The sequence below is a fragment of the Rhinolophus sinicus genome, linkage group LG05 (assembly GCF_036562045.2).
Source record: "Rhinolophus sinicus isolate RSC01 linkage group LG05, ASM3656204v1, whole genome shotgun sequence".
Lineage (NCBI taxonomy): Eukaryota > Metazoa > Chordata > Mammalia > Chiroptera > Rhinolophidae > Rhinolophus > Rhinolophus sinicus.
The window spans coordinates 120,530,825-120,550,872 of record NC_133755.1 but is presented as its reverse complement, the minus strand read 5'-3'; the positions used below and the strand labels follow the sequence as shown (position 1 = coordinate 120,550,872).

The 20,048-nt window shown below is 33.3% G+C and overlaps 1 protein-coding gene across 6 annotated transcripts in view; it reads left to right on the top strand.

Moving 5' to 3' along the window:
* The window catches only part of SNX14 (sorting nexin 14), a 68,698-nt gene that overhangs the window by 35,450 nt on the left and 13,200 nt on the right, over positions 1–20,048 (top strand). For 3 of the 6 annotated variants that reach the window (XM_019743246.2, XM_074333263.1, XM_019743244.2), the window contains exons 10-18: positions 381–425; positions 535–615; positions 714–828; positions 6,072–6,227; positions 6,602–6,726; positions 7,219–7,277; positions 9,497–9,523; positions 16,168–16,300; positions 18,868–19,069. In XM_019743246.2, coding sequence (XP_019598805.2) covers positions 381–425; positions 535–615; positions 714–828; positions 6,072–6,227; positions 6,602–6,726; positions 7,219–7,277; positions 9,497–9,523; positions 16,168–16,300; positions 18,868–19,069 — 943 coding nt within the window. The remainder of the gene's footprint in view (positions 1–380; positions 426–534; positions 616–713; positions 829–6,071; positions 6,228–6,601; positions 6,727–7,218; positions 7,278–9,496; positions 9,524–16,167; positions 16,301–18,867; positions 19,070–20,048) is intronic. The other 3 variants (XM_074333264.1, XM_074333265.1, XM_019743247.2) reach the window with 1 other exon arrangement.

Below are 20,048 nucleotides of genomic sequence, written 5' to 3'. Positions count from 1 at the left end.
CCCCTGTTGTAGCACATGTCAGACTTTCCCTCCTTTGCAAACCTGAATAATATTCCATTTTAGGTATATAAAACGTTTTGCTTATTCATCCATCCATTGATAGACACTTGGGTTGCTTTTGCTTTTAATCCAGTAAGATTTTGAAGAAACAGGAATATTTTATAAACCTTTTAAATGCCAAAGTCAGAATAACTTTTCTTTGCCCATTTTCACAAAAGGTGAGGCCATGTCCACTTTGTGTTACATCGGTACTTATCCACTGCTCCATTTGTTGCTTCATTTTTCTAGAAACTTTCATAATATATAAGCTTTGAGAATTCTGTGCAGAACATAGTAATGGAGTTATTTTTGACCTGTGTTTATTTATGATTTTCCTTTAGGATACTGTGAATCATTTGCTTATCATCTTCATAGATGACAGCCCAGTGAGTATTGAACATATTAGAAAACAGTTCACGCTGCATTGAATTTTGATTCATATCTGTCAAATCAAATGATGGTTTTAATGAATTAATTAATTCTCTTTCTTCAAAGCCTGAAAAAGCAACTGAACCACCTTCCCCTTTGGTTCCATTCTTGCAGAAATTTGCAGAACCTAGAAATAAAAAGCCATCTGTAAGTATTTTCAACAATAGCTTATACTACTTTTGATACAAGTAATTTTATCACCTATATGTAGAGCCTTAACTGACTCTTCCTTTCATATTGTCTAGGTGCTGAAGTTAGAATTGAAGCAAATCAGAGAGCAACAAGATCTCTTATTTCGTTTTATGAATTTTCTGAAACAAGAAGGAGCAGTGCACGTGTTGCAAATTTGTCTGACTGTGGGTGAGGCTTACCTGTGTACTTCACTAAAATCATTTTTAAACTTTTTAATATATTTGAATATTTAGATCAGAATTGATGTTATAGTTGTCATCTATCATTGTACTATATTTCATTTACTAGATATTCTAAGGGCACCGCTGAGTTGTCTCTCAAGTATCCACTCTTTTCCAGATTGGGACGTAATCTGTGACTGACTTCAACCAAATTCTATTAGCAGAAAAAACTACTAAAAATTGAGTATATGAAAATATATTAAAGACTCAATTATTAGCTTATATCAATAGCAGTTTGTTTTAGTTTTTGTTCAGGATTGTTTTGATTAAATAATCAAGTATAAAAATGTTTATTTTGATTTTAAGCTGTATAATATCTTGCTTTATTGGATTTATGAGCCTTTAAGGACTGTGAAAATATTATTTTTAATGCACCTGATTTCTTTTTCGAATACAACTTTTTAAAAATACAAGTATAATTTACACATGAAATTCATAGAACTTAAATGAGCAGTTTGATCAGTTTGGCAAATCTGTACATCTGTATGACCTACACCTTTATCAAGATATAGAACATTTCCATCACTCCAGAAAGTTCTTTTAGGGCCCTTCCAAAACGACCCATCCCTGCTCCCCCTTCTGCCAAAGCAATCACTGGTCTCATTTCTCACACCACGGATTAGTTTTGCTTACATAATTTCCTATATAAAAGGAATCACATAGTATGTACTCTTCTGTGCTTAGCTTCATTGATTGAGACTAATGCTTTTTAAGATTGATGCTTGTTGTTGTATAGTTGAGTAGTTTGCTCTATTTTATTGCTAAGTAGTATTCTTTTGTATGAGTATACAAAAGTTTCTGAGTTTCTGTATCCATTCTCCTTGTAGACAGTTATCTGCACTGCTTCCACTTTCGGGCTATTATGAATAAAGTTGCTATGAACGTTCTTGTAGAAGGCTTTCTGTTGGGCATACATTTAATAACTGAAATTAGAATTGCTGGGTCACAGAGTAGATACATGTTTAATTTTTATAAGAAACTGCCATTTTATTTTTCAAAGTGGTTGTACTATTTTATTCCTCTTAGCAATTTGTGAGAGTTCTGATTGCTCTACATCTTTACTAAAATTTGGTGGTGTTTATTTTTTTAAATTTTAGCCAGTTTAGTGGGTGTATGGTGGTATATTGTTTGCTTTTAATTTGCATTTCTCTAATGACTAATGATGTTGAAGACTAGCATATGCTTATAGGCCATACAGATATCTCCCAATGGAAGTATTTAAGTCTTTTGCCTGCTTTTTATTGTTTTCCTTTTTGTCATTAAATTATAGGAGTTTTCTACATATTCTAAATACAAGTCTCTTGTTAGATATAAGTATTATTAATATTTTCTCCCAGATTATGACTTGTCTTTTTCTGAATATTGTATTTTGATGAACAGAACTTCTAAATTTTGATGACATTCAAGATAATCTATTTTTAATTTATGGTTAGTGTTTTCTGAGAGTTCTATAAGAAAGTCAAGACACTTGCTGTTTTTCTCTAGATGCATTATAGTTTATTTTTCACATGTATGTTTATGATCTACCTTGAAATACTTTCTGTGTTGGTATGAGGTAGGAGTGGAGGTTTATTTTTTCCTCTATGGAAAAAATACCCATTTTTTTCCCAATACCCATTTTTTGAAGAGACATTTATTTCCCATTTTGAATGACTTTGGCATCTTTGTCAGATCATTTGATCATTTATATGTGGGTATATTTCTGGATTCTGTTCTTTTCCATTGCACCATATGTCTCTTTTTTTGGCCAATACCATAGTCTTGATAACTTATATAGTAAGTATTGAAATCAGGTGGTCTAAGGCCTTCTATTTTGTTCTTTTTCAAGACTGTTCTGGTTATTTTAGGTTCTTTTCATTTCTATATACATTTTCGAGTCAGATTGCCAGTTTCCACACACACACACACACACACACACACACACACAGCCTGCTTAGATATTTTGGTTGAATTGCATTGAATTGATAGATCAATTTGGAGACTATTGATATCTCAATAGTATTTAGATTTCCTATGCATGAACATATTACATTTTTTCATTCATTTAAGTCTTACTTAATTTCTCTCTATAATATTTTGTAGTTTTCACATGGGTCTTTATGGTTTTGGATGTATTTGCATGTGGTATTTAAAATATTTTTTCAAATTGTTTGTTACTAATATACAGAAATATAATTTATTTCTTACATTATTGACTTTATATTTTGTGACATAGCTAAATTCATTTGTTAGTTCTAGTAACTTTTTGTAGATTTCCTTAGGATTTTTTGCATAGACAATCATGTCATCTGTGAATACAGTTTTACTTTTTCCTTTATAATATTTATGCCTTTTATTTTTGTTTCTTGCCTATTGGGAATGGCTGGGACCACCACTAGATTGTTTAATTGAAGTGGTGAAAGCTGACATCCTTGCTTTGTTCATGATCTTAGGGGGAAATCATTTAGTGTTTTACCATTAAGTATGACATTAGTTTGAGGTGTTTTTAGATTATCCTTCATCAGACTGAGAAGGTTTCCTTCTGTTCCTGGTTTGCTGAGAATTTTTATCATGAATAGGTATTAAATTTTTTTCAAAAGCTTTTAGTGCATCTCAGTAACGTATTGTCACCAAGTTATTCCTAATGTTCCCTCATTATGAAACTATAGTAATGGCCCCTCTTCATTGGTAATTTGTACTTTCTTTTTCTTAACTTATATTGGTAGGGGTTTATCAGATTTATTAATATTTTCGAATGCTGCTTTTCTGCTTTTCTTTTACTAACCTTGAGTCTAGTTTGCACTTTTTCTGGTTTAAAGTGAAAGCACTGATGTTTAATTTGTACAGCTTGTCTTCTTTCTTAACATAGGCATTTAAAATTATAAATTTCTCTCTATGAATTGCTATAACTGAATTGCAAAATTTTTGCTTTATGTTTTATTTTTTTGTCATTTAGTTTGAAATTTCAAATCTCCCTGTGGCTTATTCTTTGACCCTTGTGTTATTTCGAAGTGTATTGTTAAATTTACAAAGATTTGGAGATTTTCGAGATATCTTATTGTGATTGATTTCTAATTTAATACTATTCTGGTCAGACAATATATTCTCTGTAATTTCAGTCATTGAAATTTATTTTATGGGCAATCCATATGATCTGTCTTAATGAATGTTCCATGTGCATTTGAGAAGAACATCTATTTTGCTGTGTTGGGTAGCATTCTATAAATGTCAGGATAAATTGATGGATTGTATTAAAATATTCTGTGCTCTTTCTGATTTTTTTAATGGATTTGCTACTTCTCCTTTTCATTTTGTAAATCTTTTTTTCCCATGTACTTTGAGCTTATTATTAGCTGCAGACACATTTATTATGATTGTTATGTCTTCTTGATGAGTTTATCCTTTATCGTTGTAAAGTGATAATGATTTTATCTCTGGTAATTCTCTCTTGAAGTCTACTTTGTTTGATATTAATATAGCTACAGTATTTTTCTTTACACTTGGGTTTGCATTGTATATCTTTTTCTATACGATTAAAGTATTTAATGTATTTCTTATAAACGGCATATCAGTGAATCTTGCTTTAAAAAGTCTAGTTAGATAATCTTTGCTTTCTAATTGATATGTGTAGTACTTTTACATTTAATATAATTATGTTTATTGTTAGGTCTTCTGTATTGGTGTTTCATATTTGTTTCATATAGTCTTTGTTCTTCTTTTCCTCCTTTCCTGCCTTTCTGAGTATTTTTTAGTATTCTATTTTATCTCCTCTATTAACTTTTTATCTTTCATTTATCACAGTCTTCACTTAAAAATATTTCACGGCTTCAGGAACAATATAAGAACCTCAGTATACTTCAAATTACCCCCTCCCTATTATTATGCTTATCATATATTTTAATTCTGTGTGTGCTATAAATCCCACAGTACATTGTCATCTTTTCCTTAAATAGTCAGTCTTACACACACACACACACACTTTGACTGTTATAGTTATTGGCGTATTAACCTGTCTGGTGCTCTTTATTCCTTTCAGTAGAACTAGGTTTCTGTTATCATTTTTCCTCTGATGACAGAAATCTTTTTCACATTTCTTATAATTCCAATCTGCTGGAGGTAAATTCTCTTAGCTTTTGTCTGTCTGAAGAGATGTTTATTTTTGTCTTCATTTTTGAAGGATGTTTTCACTGAACATAGAATTTTAGGTTTGCAGATTTTTTTCTCTCAGTACTTTGAAGTCATTCTTCAGTTGTCTTTTGGACAAGGCCATTGTTTCTTATGAGAAATCAGCGTCCATTTTTTTTTCTTGTTCCCCTGTATATGATATATCCCTTTTTCCCTGACCGATTTTACAATTTTCTCTTTTTTTTGGTTTTTAGCAATTTGACTATAATGTGTAGTTTTCTTTTTGATTTATTCTGCTTGGATTTTACTGCATCTTTCATCATTTTTTAAAATTCTTGTCTGTTATCACTTTAGATATTCTGCCTCATTTTCTCTCTCCTTTCCTTTTGAGACTCCAATTACATGAATTTTCTGTCACTCCCAAAGATCTTATATGTTCTGTTCTAGTTTTTTTCTTTTTTTTTCTTTTTAACTCCTTCCCTTCATCTCTGTGTTTAATTGGATAATTAAGAATTAAGATGTAAACTCCATATAAACAACTCTTGGAATAAAAAAGAGGGCAGTCAATAGTTTGGCTATCCAAATGCAACTATCTGTCATTTGACAAAAGATTCATTTGTTCAGACTCTCAAATCGTCACTAGTTTGTAGCCTTCATGGTTGGAGGAAATAGTGTTTAAACACTTGAGTGGAACTACAAAACAAGCCTTAGTTTTCACTGTTATTTAGTGAATCAGATTTCACAATATTAAAGACTCTTGGTATAAGAAATTAACCCAGTACGTTTTTTAAAGAAAATTTTAGAAATACATTTACTAGTCTAAATTTTAGAATATTTGTATTGCTATGTAAGTATTTACATATTTATATTGGCATATAAAATATTTGGGTGACTGAGTTTCTGTTTAATCTTAGTAGTTATTTTAATCCCAATTAAAACTTTTTAAAAAGCTTAAAATGATGAATAGTTTATTTATAATTGTTGCTTTTAATATTGATTACAATTAGACTGGGAACATGAAGTTTTCATGAATAGTTGTATATTAAAATAACTCATTTTTTTTCTTACTCTTGTCTAATTTGCTAGAGGAATTCAATGATAGAATTTTGCGACCAGAGTTATCAAATGATGAAATGCTATCTCTTCATGAGGAGTTGCAGAAGATTTATAAAACATACTGTTTGGATGAAAGTATTGACAAAATTCGATTTGATCCCTTCATTGTAGAAGAGATTCAAAAAAGTAAGTCAAAGATGATGAGAATGAATTCTATAGCTTTTTAGAGTTTTCAGAGTTTTCTTATGTATTTTATTTATTATTGCAACAGCTGTGTGAGATACACAGACAGCTACCGGTATTATCCTATGCTAGTAACAAGGTGAAAGATTTGATGAAGAAGCTTATTCACAATTCATATAACTATTACTTGCCAGCACTGGAGCTTGGCTGTTCTAATTCCTTATTCTGGTGTAATTTCTATACTTTACAGTGGATTTTCTCCAAAATGTGGTTTCAGGACTGTTTGTATGCTATTTCACTGTCATGCATTTTAAACTAATATATAATGTATTTATGCACTTCACAAACAATTTCTACAATATAATTTTTTAAAATAGTTGCTGAAGGCCCATATATAGATGTTGTGAAACTTCAAACTATGAGATGTCTTTTTGAAGCATATGAACATGTACTTTCTTTGTTGGAGACTGTGTTTACTCCTATGTTCTGCCACAGTGATGAGGTAAGTCAAAATATTAATCTTATTTGAGAATTTTTCTATATAATAGTAGCTTTGATATCATTGGATGAATGATTCAAATAGAAAAATAAACAGAAAAATAAAACATGATTAAGAAAGCGAATGCTCTTTTTTTACTACATAACTTAATGGAGATTAGAAGTTGATTGTAAATATAATTCTCAATACCAAAATCATGTTGGTATATATATCACTAGGTGAATTGTGGCCAAATTGGTCTACCTGATTTGCCAGATGCCTGAGTGGCTTAGTGGTACTATGATATAATAGAAGCCCCACTCTTCTTGTATGTACATTATTTATAGACCTGTGGAAATCAAATGGCCTGAATATCTAGTTACAATATTTTAATCCTTACTCGTGGTTGTAGTCACTTGATTTAAATAATATTTTCTTTAAACTGGAAAGTAGCATGATAAAGTAGCATGTTTCAATATGAAATATTATTTTAATGAATCATAATTATTTCTGAAGTATTTCAGACAACTTTTAAGAGGTGCAGAATCACCAACACGCAATTCAAAATTCAACAGGTAGGTATATTTAATCATATGTATATTTTGTTTTTGTATTATACTTGTTGATACTAATCATTCTATAATAGTATCATTGTCTTTATTAGCTGTTTGTCTGTAAATATGTAATTCCATTGCTGCAAAAGTAAGATGTTGTATTAAAGAACTATAAAAGCTGTACTACATACAGTAACCTAAAATGCCTGAAATTCTTTTAGAAAAATTTAACAAGATACACACCATTACCTTGTTAATCTCATGGTTAATACATATTAGTGCTTGATTACCTGCATTATTAGAGACTGTGGACTGTATGTATAAATGAAATTCACTGACAACTCAATTTTAGATAGTTTTTCCCCCTTAGGGAGTACTTTCTATTAGAGTACTTATTGGTTATAAAAATGGAGAGGTTTTTCTCCCTTTCTCTTTGGGCTCTCTAGAAATGTAAGTGTGCAGTTAAATGACGTAAAGAAAGGTAACAGAAGAGAGAAGACTTATCCATTTATAAACTAAATAATTAATGTCTTGATTTGTCCTTTAATTGTTATATGTACAAAATTGACACAGATACCAAATCTATAAATGTACAGGATATTCACATTGCTCTCAATACCTTCTAGTTTAAACAAAGATCTAATAAATATATAAATAAATTGGAAATGTGGTACAAAGAGAGAAATACATAGAAAACGGAATAGTTTTTTTTAAGATAGATGGTACTAAGAAAAATGTGAAAACCTTAGCCATGGAGAGAATATATTACATTTTTTGACATAACCAAGTGTTGTAGAAATAGATTTGAATTTTTTTGAATGTTGAATATTAATTCTTACATAATGCCTCAGTATAAGTAGTACACATATAATAACTTTTTCTGAAAGGTAGAACATATCTGTATGATTCCTTGTAAACAAATCACTTCTTTACTTTTTTCTAAGAATTTATATATTACAGCCATGACTATTTAACAAAAATCTCATCCATGCTATTTAAAACTAGCATTGTTTACCCAATCCACATGCCTCTTATTTCATGTGAATACTTTTTCAAGACTTTTGTCAAATTTCCCAGCATAACTTGAGAAGCAGGTGAAATTTATCCGTTTGTAGACTTAGTATGTTTAGAATCTCAGAATATTGAGTTTAATAGGAAATAATAGAAACTCCTGTGTAGAACCATTTAAGACAAAGGGGTTCTTTGATTTTATAAGCCTGCTGAATAGTTAAATCTAAGTTAGGGTCAACTTTGGAGACGGAAAGCTTCCTTTGCCACTTTGAGAACACCTAGTTGTCTTCACCATATTAAAGCACCAATTTTGCTGGCTTTAAAATATAAAGTAAACAGGAAGAAAATATGGGTTCTTGTTATTCTGTGTACTGATGATAGTCTTTTAAAATAAGGTAAGTTTTTCTTTATACTGACCTGACTTTAATATTAAGTGTCAGTCTTGTCAGTCAGGATTCTGCTTTTGTGATACTTAATGATTCATTTGCCTACTACTGTATAGAATAAGTAAAAGATTTTCTTAACATTCTTTCATCAAAAATTTTGAGCATTGCTAAGTTAAATGACTTAAAATATGTATATTATTCATATATTTTATGTCTACATTCTATTTCATTGTATGTTAAAAGCAAAATTTTAAGGGATATTCTGTTTCATGTCACACTCAAAGCACAACTTAAAAGATATTTAGGGATCTTTTGTTAAGTTTCCTTCATAAAACATACTTTTAAAAATATGCAAACTGAAAACATGTGAAGCATGTTTAATTATATTTAATATGGACATGAATTCCATGCTGGAAAATACGAGTTTGTTTTCTGTGCCAAATTTTTAGTGGCTTAGTCTCTGCATACTTTTCACTGTGACAAACGGTATGCCTAAATGAGGACAAAAAGTACAGAATTATTTCCTGACATATTGAGTTTTTAAAAACTTCTTTTTAATGATCTAGAATTCACACCCCTAAACCCCCAAAACAGTTAGCCATTGTATTTTGTTTCTCTTTCCTTTATCATGTTATTCATAAGAATTCCTTTCCTTTACAAAAATGAATGCTGTCCACCTGTGTAACTTTTAAAGCTTTAAAATTTTGTTTTGTATTCTAAAGTGAAATTGGTTTAATATCTGGGCTCTCTCTCTCTCTCTCTCTCTCTCTCTCTCTCTGTCTCTCTCTCTCTCTCTCTCTCTCTCCCCTTTCCTTATATAATTTCACATATCTGTTATTGCAGAGGTAGCCTAAGTTTGGATGATTTTCGGTAAGTCTTGAGATGGCATGTGACTTTTTTCTGTATGTTATCCATTTAAGTCCAGAAAGTACTCCCAAAACAACTTAAGTACAACTAAAAAGGAAAATCATGAAACACTGTGTTATTACTACCTTTCTATCAGCTATTTGGGATATCCTTTAAAAATTAACCTCGACTCTGATTCTAGATATCTACTTTTTGAAATAGCATGATATATGTCATCATAAAATAAAAATGTTAGTATAAAAATAAAATGAAAAAGCCAGTATTTAGCTTTTCAAGGTTTCTTTTGTTACTCATTTTCTTTTGTTACTGATTTTGCTAAATTACTTTTAGAATTTTTTTGTATTTAAAGAATTTATTTTAAAGCAGGAAAGAAGCACAGTATTTCTGGGCATAATGACAAATGAGATACTTTATATGTTATATTTTAAAAAGCCCAATTATTTTATAATCTATAAAAGATTCTAGAGACTAAAATCTATCTAGATTCTAGATATCTAGATTTTAATAATATTTTGTTAATGTTTTTAAAGATTTTTATTAAAAAATATAGTAGCTAACATACAACATTATATCAGTTTCAGGTGTACACCATAGTTCAACATTTATTTATTTATTTTTTTAGAATTTTAACTTTCTAAAATTTTATATCACATTGTGTACTCACTACCCAGAGTCAGTTCTTCCATCACCATATATTTGACCCCCTTTACCCTCTTCTACCATTCCCCTCCCTCCCTCCCTTCTGGTTCAACATTTATATACCTAAAGAAGTGATCACCGTAATTCCAGCAACCATCTGACACTGTACCATGCTATTACAATATTATTGATTATTTTCCCCATGCTGTACATTACATCCCCGTGACTTATTTGTTTTATACCTGGAAATTTGAACCTCTCATTCCCTTTCACCTTCCCCCTCCTTCTTAATTTTTCAATTACAGTTAGCATTCTTTTTATTTGGTATTAATTTCAAGCGCATAGTGGTTAGACATTTGCATAATTTAAGAAGTGGATATATTTCTGGGCTCTCTGTTCTCTTCCATTCATCTGTGTGTCTGTTTTTATGCCAATACCATGCTGTTTTGATTACTGTAGCCTTGTGGTATGATTTGATGTGAGATAGTGTGATACCTCCCACTTTGTTCTTATTTCTTAAGAATGCCATGGCTATTCGGGGTCTTTTATGGTTCCATATAAATTTTAGGATTATGTGTTCTAGTTCTGTGAAAAATGTTGTTGGTAATTTGATAGGGATTGCATTGAATCTATACATTGCCTTAGGTAGTATGGAATGCCCTACAAAATATGCTAAGTGAAATAAGCCAGACAAAGAAAGACAAATAACATGATTTCACTTATATGTGGAATCTAAAGAACAATAAATGAGCAAACTAAACAGAAATAAACTCTGAGATATAGAGGAAAAACTGATGGTTGCTAGATGGGAAGGGGGTGGGAATGGGGGAGAAGGTAAAGGGATTAGAAAGTACAATTTAATAGTCACATTATTATGGGTATATGAAAGACAGTTTGGGGAATATAATCAATAATGTAAAGATTTTGTAGGGTGTCAGTTGGGTTTGGTTTATTATGGAGACCACTTCATGGACTGTGTAGATGCCCGACCAGTGCACTGTACACCTGAAGCTGAATCTGTATAATACTGAATGTAAACTATAATCAAATATATATATTATTCAGATTCAGCTTCAGGTGTACAGCACACTGGTCAGGCATATATATATATATAGTCGCAGGATGTGGAGTACAGCAATAGGGGATAGAGTCAATGGAATTATAACAGCTATATATGATGTTAGAGGGGTAGTAAATTTGGGGAGGGGAGTTATCACTTTGTGAGGGGTTTAAATGTCTAACTATTACATTGTTCTGTACACCTGAAACTAATTAAAAAAAAAGTGATTCCCCTGACTGGTCTAGTACCCACCTGGCACTAAATATAGCTATTACCATCTTATTGACTGATCTGGTGAGCTCCACTTGCTCCACCTTGGTGACTCACTGTATGCTTTACGTCCCCATGACTATTTTGTAACTACCAATTTGTACTTCTTAATCCCTTCACCTTTTTCACCCTGTGCCCCAACCCCCCTCGTATCTATCACCCTGATAAATCTAGTACTCATCTGACACCATACACAGTTATTACAATATTATTGACTATATTCCTTGTACTATACCCTACATCCCATGATTACTGTGTGACAACCAATTTATATTTCTTAATCTCTTCCCGTTTTTCACCCACCCCTCCATCCCCCCTCCCATCTGGCAATCATCAAAATGTTCTCTGTATCTATGAGTTTGTTTCCGTTTTGATTGTTTATTTTGTTCTTTAGATTGCACATATAAGTGAAATCACATTGTATCTGTCTTTCTCTGTCCGAAATACTCCACTTAGCACAATTCCTTTCAGGTCCATCCATGCCGCTGCAGATGTCAATAATCCCATTCCCTTCCATGGCTGAGCAACATTCCATTGCATATATGCACCACCTTCTCTTTATCCATTCATAATTGGATGGACACCCAAGCTGCCTCCACATTTGGGCCATTGTAAATAATGCTGCAATGAACATATGGATGCACAAATCTCTCAAAGTAGCATTTTGGGTTTCTTTGGATAAATATCCAGAAGTGGGATTACTGGGTCCTTCTTTGTCTCGTTATAGCGTTTTTTTTAAAGTCTGTTTTGTCTGGTATAAGTATTGTTACCTCAGCTTTTTTTGTTTTCTCATTTCCATTTTCATGAAATAACTTTTTCCATCCCTTCACTTTCTGTCTGTGTGTGTCTTTCAATCTGAAATGAGTCTCTTGTAGGCAGCCAGTGTTGTAAGTGTTTTGTTTTCTTATCTATTCAGCCACCCCCCTTTTTTTTTATCGGAGTATTTAATCCATTTACATTGAAACTAAATGTTGATAGATATGTAGTTATTGCCGTTTTATTCATATTTTTGATCATTTTTTTTTTCCGTCTTAAAGAATATTCCTTTAACATTCCTTGTTAATATTCCTCTAACATTCCTTGTAATACTGGTTTGGTGGTGATGAACTTCTTTAGCTTTTTTAAAATTTTTATCTGGGAAGCTCTTTATCTGTACTCTGATTTTAAATGATAGCCTTGCTGGGTAGAGTACTTTTGTTTGTAGATCCTTGCTTTTCATCACTTTGAATATTTTGTGCCAATCTCTCCCGGCCTGCAAAGTTTCTGTTGAGAAATCAGCTGACAGTCTTATGGGAGCTGTCTTATAAGTTACCTCTTGCTGCTTTTAAGATTCTCTTTTTGTTTTTAATCTTTGCTATTTTAATTATGATGTATCTTGGTGTGGGCTTGTGTGGGTACATCTTGTTTGGGACTCTGGGCTCCCTGCACTTGTATGTCTATTTACTTCACCAGGTAAGGAAAGTTTTCAGTCAATATTTCTTCATATAGGTTCTCAATTGCTTACTTTCTCTTTTCTCCTTCTGGTACCCCTATGATGAAAGTTTTGTTAATGTTTGATGTTGTCCCAGAGGTCTCTTAAACTGTTCTCATGTTTTAAAATTCTTTTTTTCCTTTTACTATTTCAATTGGGTGTTTTCTGCTATGTTGTCTTCAAAATTGTTGATTCGATCCTCTGCTTCATCTAGTCCTTCTAATGCATTCTTCATTTCAGGTATTGTATTCTTCATTTCTAACTGGTTCCTTTTTTATGGTTTCCCTGTCCTTTTTTATGCTTGCTATCTCTTTGTTGAAGTTCTCACTAAGTTTCTTGAGCATCTTTGTAACCATTGTTTTGAACTCTATGTCTGGTGGGTTGCTTACCTGCATTTCGTTTAGTTCTTTTTCTGGAGTTTTCTCCTATTCTTTCATTTGGGATGTAGTTCTTTGTTTCTTCATTTTGGCTGCCTCTCTGTGTTTGTTTCTCTATATTAGATAGATCTGCTATGTCTCCCAGTCTTGCCGAGTGGCCTTATGTAGCAGGTGTCCTGTGGGGCCCAGTGGTAGAGTCCCTGTGGTCACCTGAGCCGTGTGCTCCATGACAGTCTCTTGTGTGGGTTGTGTGTGCTCTCCTGTTATAGTTGAACCTTGATTGCTATTGGCACATTAGTGGGTGATATTGACCCTCAGGCTGACTGGCTGTGGGGTTTGGCCACATCCACAGCTTATGGGCTGCTGTGGGGGGAGTCTTAACCTCCTGAGTGGGATTCCTGCAGTGAGCTCTAGTGCCTGTTGAGACCACCCTTGTGTGTGCCACTTGTGGGGTTAATTGGGTGGTGCTCTGTGTGGTCTGAAGCCAACTTCCAAGTATGTTGGTTCTGGGGCATCTTAGGAGGGGCTCCGGTGTAGGCCCAGGTCACCCATTGCCTTTGACCAGCCGGGGACTACCTGGTAGGAGCTACAGAGCAATCTGGGGCTGGTTGCTGCCTGTCCTGGACCTGGGGGCATGTGGGAGAAGCCATGCTGTGAACTGAGGATGTCTGCCGCCAGTTCTAGGCCTTAGGTACCTCCGCAAAAAGCCAGGACACACTGAGGCCTGCTGCCGGTTGCTGGCTTTCATAAGTTCTGCCGCCAGTAAAGCCTTATGCAGTATGGAGTTGACTGTGGTGGGGTCTCAGTGAGTCACCAGGGTGGAGCAAGTGTAGCTCACCAGATCAGTTCAGACTCAGATTTGACCGTAAGCATGGAGGAGGGCTCAACACTGGAAAGATGGTGTCAGACTGCCTGCTGCACAGGAGAGGGACCCCACACAGGGAAAATGGCAACTATCCTCTAGCCCTTGCCCAGAGCGACACACTTCAGTCTGACCCCTGCATGTCTCTGATGCCCCCCAAGTCACCATCTCTTCTCTGGAGCCCAGGGCGAGTACCCACCAGTGAGTCTGTGTGGGCCCTTCAAGAGGATGTCTGGATGTCCTGCAGTCTGCCTTCCCACCCCAATGGTGAAGTCCTCACTGTTTTTTACAGTCAGATGTTGTGGGACTTCCTCTTCCACACCAGCTCTCTGGGCTGGGGAGTCTGATGTGGAGCCGGGCTCTCCTGCTCCTTCATGGGGAACCCCTGCAGTCAAGACGTTCTTCCCAATTGTCATTCGTCACACGGATGTTTGGGGCCAGCTCCTCTTGCGTCTCGGCCCCTCTCATTAATCTCGAAGTGGCCCCCTCTCCACATCCTTAGTTATAAAGCCTATGTTCAGCCAGACCCCTGATGGCTCCCCAGGTTGATTGTTCCATAATTTAGTTGTAATTTTGATGTGTTCACGGGAAGAGGCAAGCACAGCGCTTATCCACTCCGCCATCTCGGATTGGTCCGTTAACATTTTTGTATTTGTTTTTGGAAACATTTCTATCAGAGAGAATTGTGTTTACAATTCTGGATTTTTAAAAACCACTAATTGCATGCTTTTTTAAATAAAATAATCTAGTTTAAGTACCCTTTTTACTACTATTAAAGTTTTTTGAGTTTTCAAGTAAGTTTGAGTTGCTCCTTCGACATGTATAATCTGCAAATGTCATTCACTGTATACCTGGTGTTGTTGAAACTTGATCATTTGACTTCTGTTTCTGTACTTGTTGCATTATTTGAGTAAATAAATTTTGCTCGTAGGGATAGTAGCTACCCATTAAGCATTCAAAACAAACTTTCTTGGATTTTAAAATAGTCATTATTATTTGGATATCTGTTTGTAAGAGCAGTATTACATAGTGAACATGAGTTTTAAATTGGATAAAAGCTTTGTTTTTATTTGTTGAATCATGGGGTAGTATGCTGTAATGGAGGACATTTTTGCTCTTTTTAGCTTATTTTTTTGTTGTGGTTGTTTTACAGCTATTTATTATAGAAATTTACCTTTGAAAAAATACAAAACCAATATATGTATGTGTGTATATATACACATATGTACATATACATATATATGTTTATTATTGTTAATATATATGGCAGAGCAGGCTGCTTCCTTAGGCTACATTTTTTAAGTCTTTATTACTAACCCTTGGCCTTTGGCATTTCATCTTTTCATTACTTTGATGTTAAGTAAGATGCATTTTATATGGTGGTGTTCTTTTGAGTGCTTATATGATTAAAGTTGAATTTTGCTTAAAGTTGAATTTTGCATATAAGACAATTTTTTTGGTTAAGTTCTGTCTAAAAATGAAGTGCTGAGAAGGTTATAGTTTTATATGTTTTTCTGTTACACTATGTTATTTTAACAGTATAGTTCTAATTGGTTATCCCATTTTAGTCATTGGTCTTACCTCATTTTTTATCGATTTTGAACATTGGTCTTATTTTTTTATCCATTTCATAATATGTATGGCAGTAAGAACTGTGTACCACTAGGGGGCTCTCATCTTTTAAACATTTTAGTTAACGTTTCAAAGTAAAATAGCAGGTAAATTCAAATGTTTGTTAATAAATATTGTCCCATTTATTCATCCCCCCCATATTTAAACTTTAAATCTTCTGTTTCTTTTGCTTTGAGATGTTGAGACTTAATCTATGACTGAGAACTCCAAAAAGTTGTGTTAACTATACCTTCAGTTTACCCCTTTCTCAACTATTTTAATTTATTATTGTTTACAGTAAACTAGACTATTGAGATAGTTTGCTTTGTATTTGATACATTTTTGTTTAATATTTAGGAGCACACAGAAAAGAGGAGAATCATTTGGAATCAGCAGAATAGGTAGCAAAATTAAAGGAGTATTCAAAAGCACTACCATGGAAGGAGCTATGTTGCCTAATTATGGTTTAGCTGAAGGTGAAGATGACTTTGTAAGTAAAATTTCTTCAATTTGATGTATGGATAACTTCAGACTTACAATGCCATAAAAATTGGATATGCTCACTTGTTATTTTCCCTCTTCTTTATCTTATTTCCTATTTAAGGCTTCCTTTATTTTTTGCATTCTTCCTTTAATTAGCATAGTTTTCATGGTACTAATCTAATTTTTTAAATTCCTGGCAATAAGTTACTGCTTACTAAGGCCAGAATGGTTTCTGTTAAGCTGAGATATTTGTAATAGTCAATCAATTTGCCATCTTTTGGGTAGGTGTTTACTTCATTTCCTGCGCTTCTCTCTTTCCAACCATATGGTCAGGCATACAGCATTGTTAATACGACTATGAATAGAAATTATGGATTAAATTGGCATATGTATGTTGGTCTGGGAACCAAAGTCTACTATATAAGATTGGGTCTGTCTGAAAACACATTTCTGTCCAAGGTCAGAACTAATTTACAAATAAACGTCTGTAATTTAATATTCCCATTGGTATGTTGGCAGTTATTTTCAGATAAGAAAATACAATAATGAGGAACATTAGTGCATCTCAAAGAAATAGGGGGCTACCGCCTTACTTTTTGTCCTCCACCTCCCTTATTTCCCATCCTTTTTGTAGAGGGAAAATCTGTTTCAAATAAAAAAGTACTTGGTTTTTCTTTTTATAAAATTTTGCTTTACAATATTTACTTACTTTCAAAGAACATTCAAAAAAGCCCTGAAAATTCTTAAGAGAAATATTGCTCTAGAGATTTTTCATTATACTTTTTCAATGTAAGCACCATTTAAATGGTAACAGTAATAAATTATAAGACTTTGTTATTTGTCTTTCATTGATATTTTTATGTTGCTAAGAATTTTGTTCTCCTACTTTTCTTAGAATAATTTTTGTGGAACTTTTTATTTAAGAGTATCACATTTTTTTACTTTTAGTCAGCTTGTTAAACAAATTCTCTATTATTTTATAATCCATTTTACCCTCTCTTTTCAGAAGCCAAATCCATTTACAAAAATGCAGTTGTAATAACCATGGAAAATGCTACTCTGTACCTCAGGGTACCCTGTACCAAGCAGTGGAATGTGCGTTTTCCTCACATGCTTCTCTGTTATTCTCCCAGGTTTATAAGGAGATAGCCTTGTCCTCAGAAAAGGCAAATACCAACTATCATCTCTTTTTTCAGTTTGCTGTTTTTAGGCCTTGAAGATTCTTGTATTTGCAACAGAGCATTAAGGAGTCCTTCTAAGATCACTAATGGTCTTATTAGGGATTATGGAAAGCCATTTCAGAACAAGGCCAGAAAAAGGGATAATTGCCAAGAGACTGTGTGGGAGGAAAGTAATTCACTTAGAAGAGAGGTGGTTACCAGGTGTGGGAAGAAAGTAGAACTCAGAGTGCAAATAGGGTGCTAGAATTCTGGAAAGAAATTTCTCTCTACTACTGGTTTGCTCTGACTAAGTTATTCAGAATTCTCTTAGGTGCTGTATTGCCTTTGACTCTGCCCTAAAAAATGTATTTATTGATAATATTTTGCCCTCTTTAACATGAATCAGAGATGTCTAGGTGACCAGGTGTTATAATGTGCCAATTCAGAGGTTCTCTTTCAATTTAATGAAGTAGAGAAGGTTTTTTTTTTTTTTCCTGTGTGTATGTTTCTTTTTAAAATAATTGTTCTTCAAGTAATATATTTTTAAAAAATATGTTATTTTAAACATTTACTTTATTAACATTTTAGAAGCCAGGACATTAAAATACAGTTTTAATTCTATAGAGGTGGGTCTTTCAGACCTTTTTTCTAATTGTATATTATTTAATGCTACAGTGAATGTATTTATACTTGTGTCTTTTCACAGTTTAAAAATGTATTTGGGCTACTTGTTCTCTCTCCCTCTCTCCTACTCCCTTTCTCCCCCTCTCCCTCTCCCTCTCTTTTTCTCTCCCTCTCTCACTTTGGCTAGGCCCATTCTCTTCCCTGAGAAAATATCACTAAACCCTGCTTGCATATTAAAAACAAAAACAACAAAAACAAAATGTATTTGGAATAAATACTTTTATTAGAATCAATTCCCAGAAATGGAATTACTTACTCAAAACTGTTCTATGGCTCTTTATAAATACACATTGCCAAAACGCTTTCCAGAAGGGTTGTGCTGGAGTATCTAGTAACCAGCAATATATCACAGATCCAGTTTATTGGTGTAATCTCCATTAAAGGCTGATATTATTTATAAAATTTTATATCCTTAGGTAAAAAAAGTATCACATTAAAGTTAGATGTTTTTCTATATTTGTGTATTTTTAATATCTTTTCCAGTAATCTAGAGTATCTATTTTCTATTGAATTTTCACATACAGGTGATGTAACAAAACCTGGAGTTACTGCTAGTAATTTGTCAGTTTTATTTTTCATCTTTGTATTTTCAGTAGAAAATTTGATATCACCTAATGTCAAAAGTATTAAAAAATTACAGAATTTATATGGGCATATTATTTTATAGTTGTATCTGATCAATCTAAAGTTCTGGAAATAATCACATTTTTCCTGGTGATTTTTTTTCCAGATTGAAGAAGGTATTGTTGTAATGGAAGATGATTCTCCAGTGGAAGCTGTGAGCACACCTAATACTCCCCGAAACCTTGCTGCATGGAAAATTAGCATTCCATATGTAGACTTTTTTGAAGATCCCTCCTCTGAAAGGAAGGAGAAAAAGGAGAGAATACCTGTGTTTTGTATTGATGTTGAAAGGAATGATAGAAGAGCTGGTAGGAAGCTTTATGAGTACCTTTCGTAAAAGATTGTCATTAGTCTATATTTATCAGGAATGATAAACATTTTATCATTTCTAACTATTGAGTATAACTGAATATCTAAAAGACAATTGTCCAGAACAGAAAATGGAATGAAAGCTTAGAATTTTCTAGGTTATCACTATTACCAGTTAACTAATTAATATGGTCAACCAACATTGATTGAGTAGATGACTGTAAGACATCTGACAATCCAACAAGGCATTTAATATAATGTCCTTTTAATGGTTTTGCTCCCATCATCACTAGCCATTAAACTTAATTGGCTATTCTTAATGCATATAGCACTGTATCAGGTATTATACCAATTTAATTAGGATAGTGTTTCTCCTCCATTGTTGTCAGAACATTAGTATTGATAAAAATATGATCATACACAACTTTACAAGTTTTCTTTATGTTTTGCTATTTTTTTTCTTTTGATTGTTTTAGGTGTGGAATGTAATAGTGACAGGATAAACAGCATCCATAGTGAGATAAACAGTCACTGCCCTAGACTTTATCCAAGGTGTGGGGTAGTTGGTGTAAGCAAAAGCACATAAAAATTGTGCATATTTTGGGAAATATGAGCAGAAAAATAAAGTTGAGCTCAGTAAGAGGGAACTATCTGTGAGGAAAGAAGGAAAAAAAAGTGGCAGTGTTAGGAAATGGTTAAGAGAGGGGAGTGACTAAGTGATAGTGGGAAGGTCGGTGCTAATAATTCCCCTTATTTTTCAAAAAGTATTAGGTTTTTTGATTTTTCTCAGAAGCTGATCCTATTTCAAGAACACAAAGCATAGGAATGGGGAGGGAAGAATGCTCAGAGTAGCTAGCTATGATTTCTCCTACTGTAGTTAACTAAGTATGAGGCAGGGTCTTGCTGTGTCCAGTTCTGAGTCAGTGCTACTTGATTTTGTTGTAGTTACCATTCAGTTTTGCTAGTTGCTGTTCTATC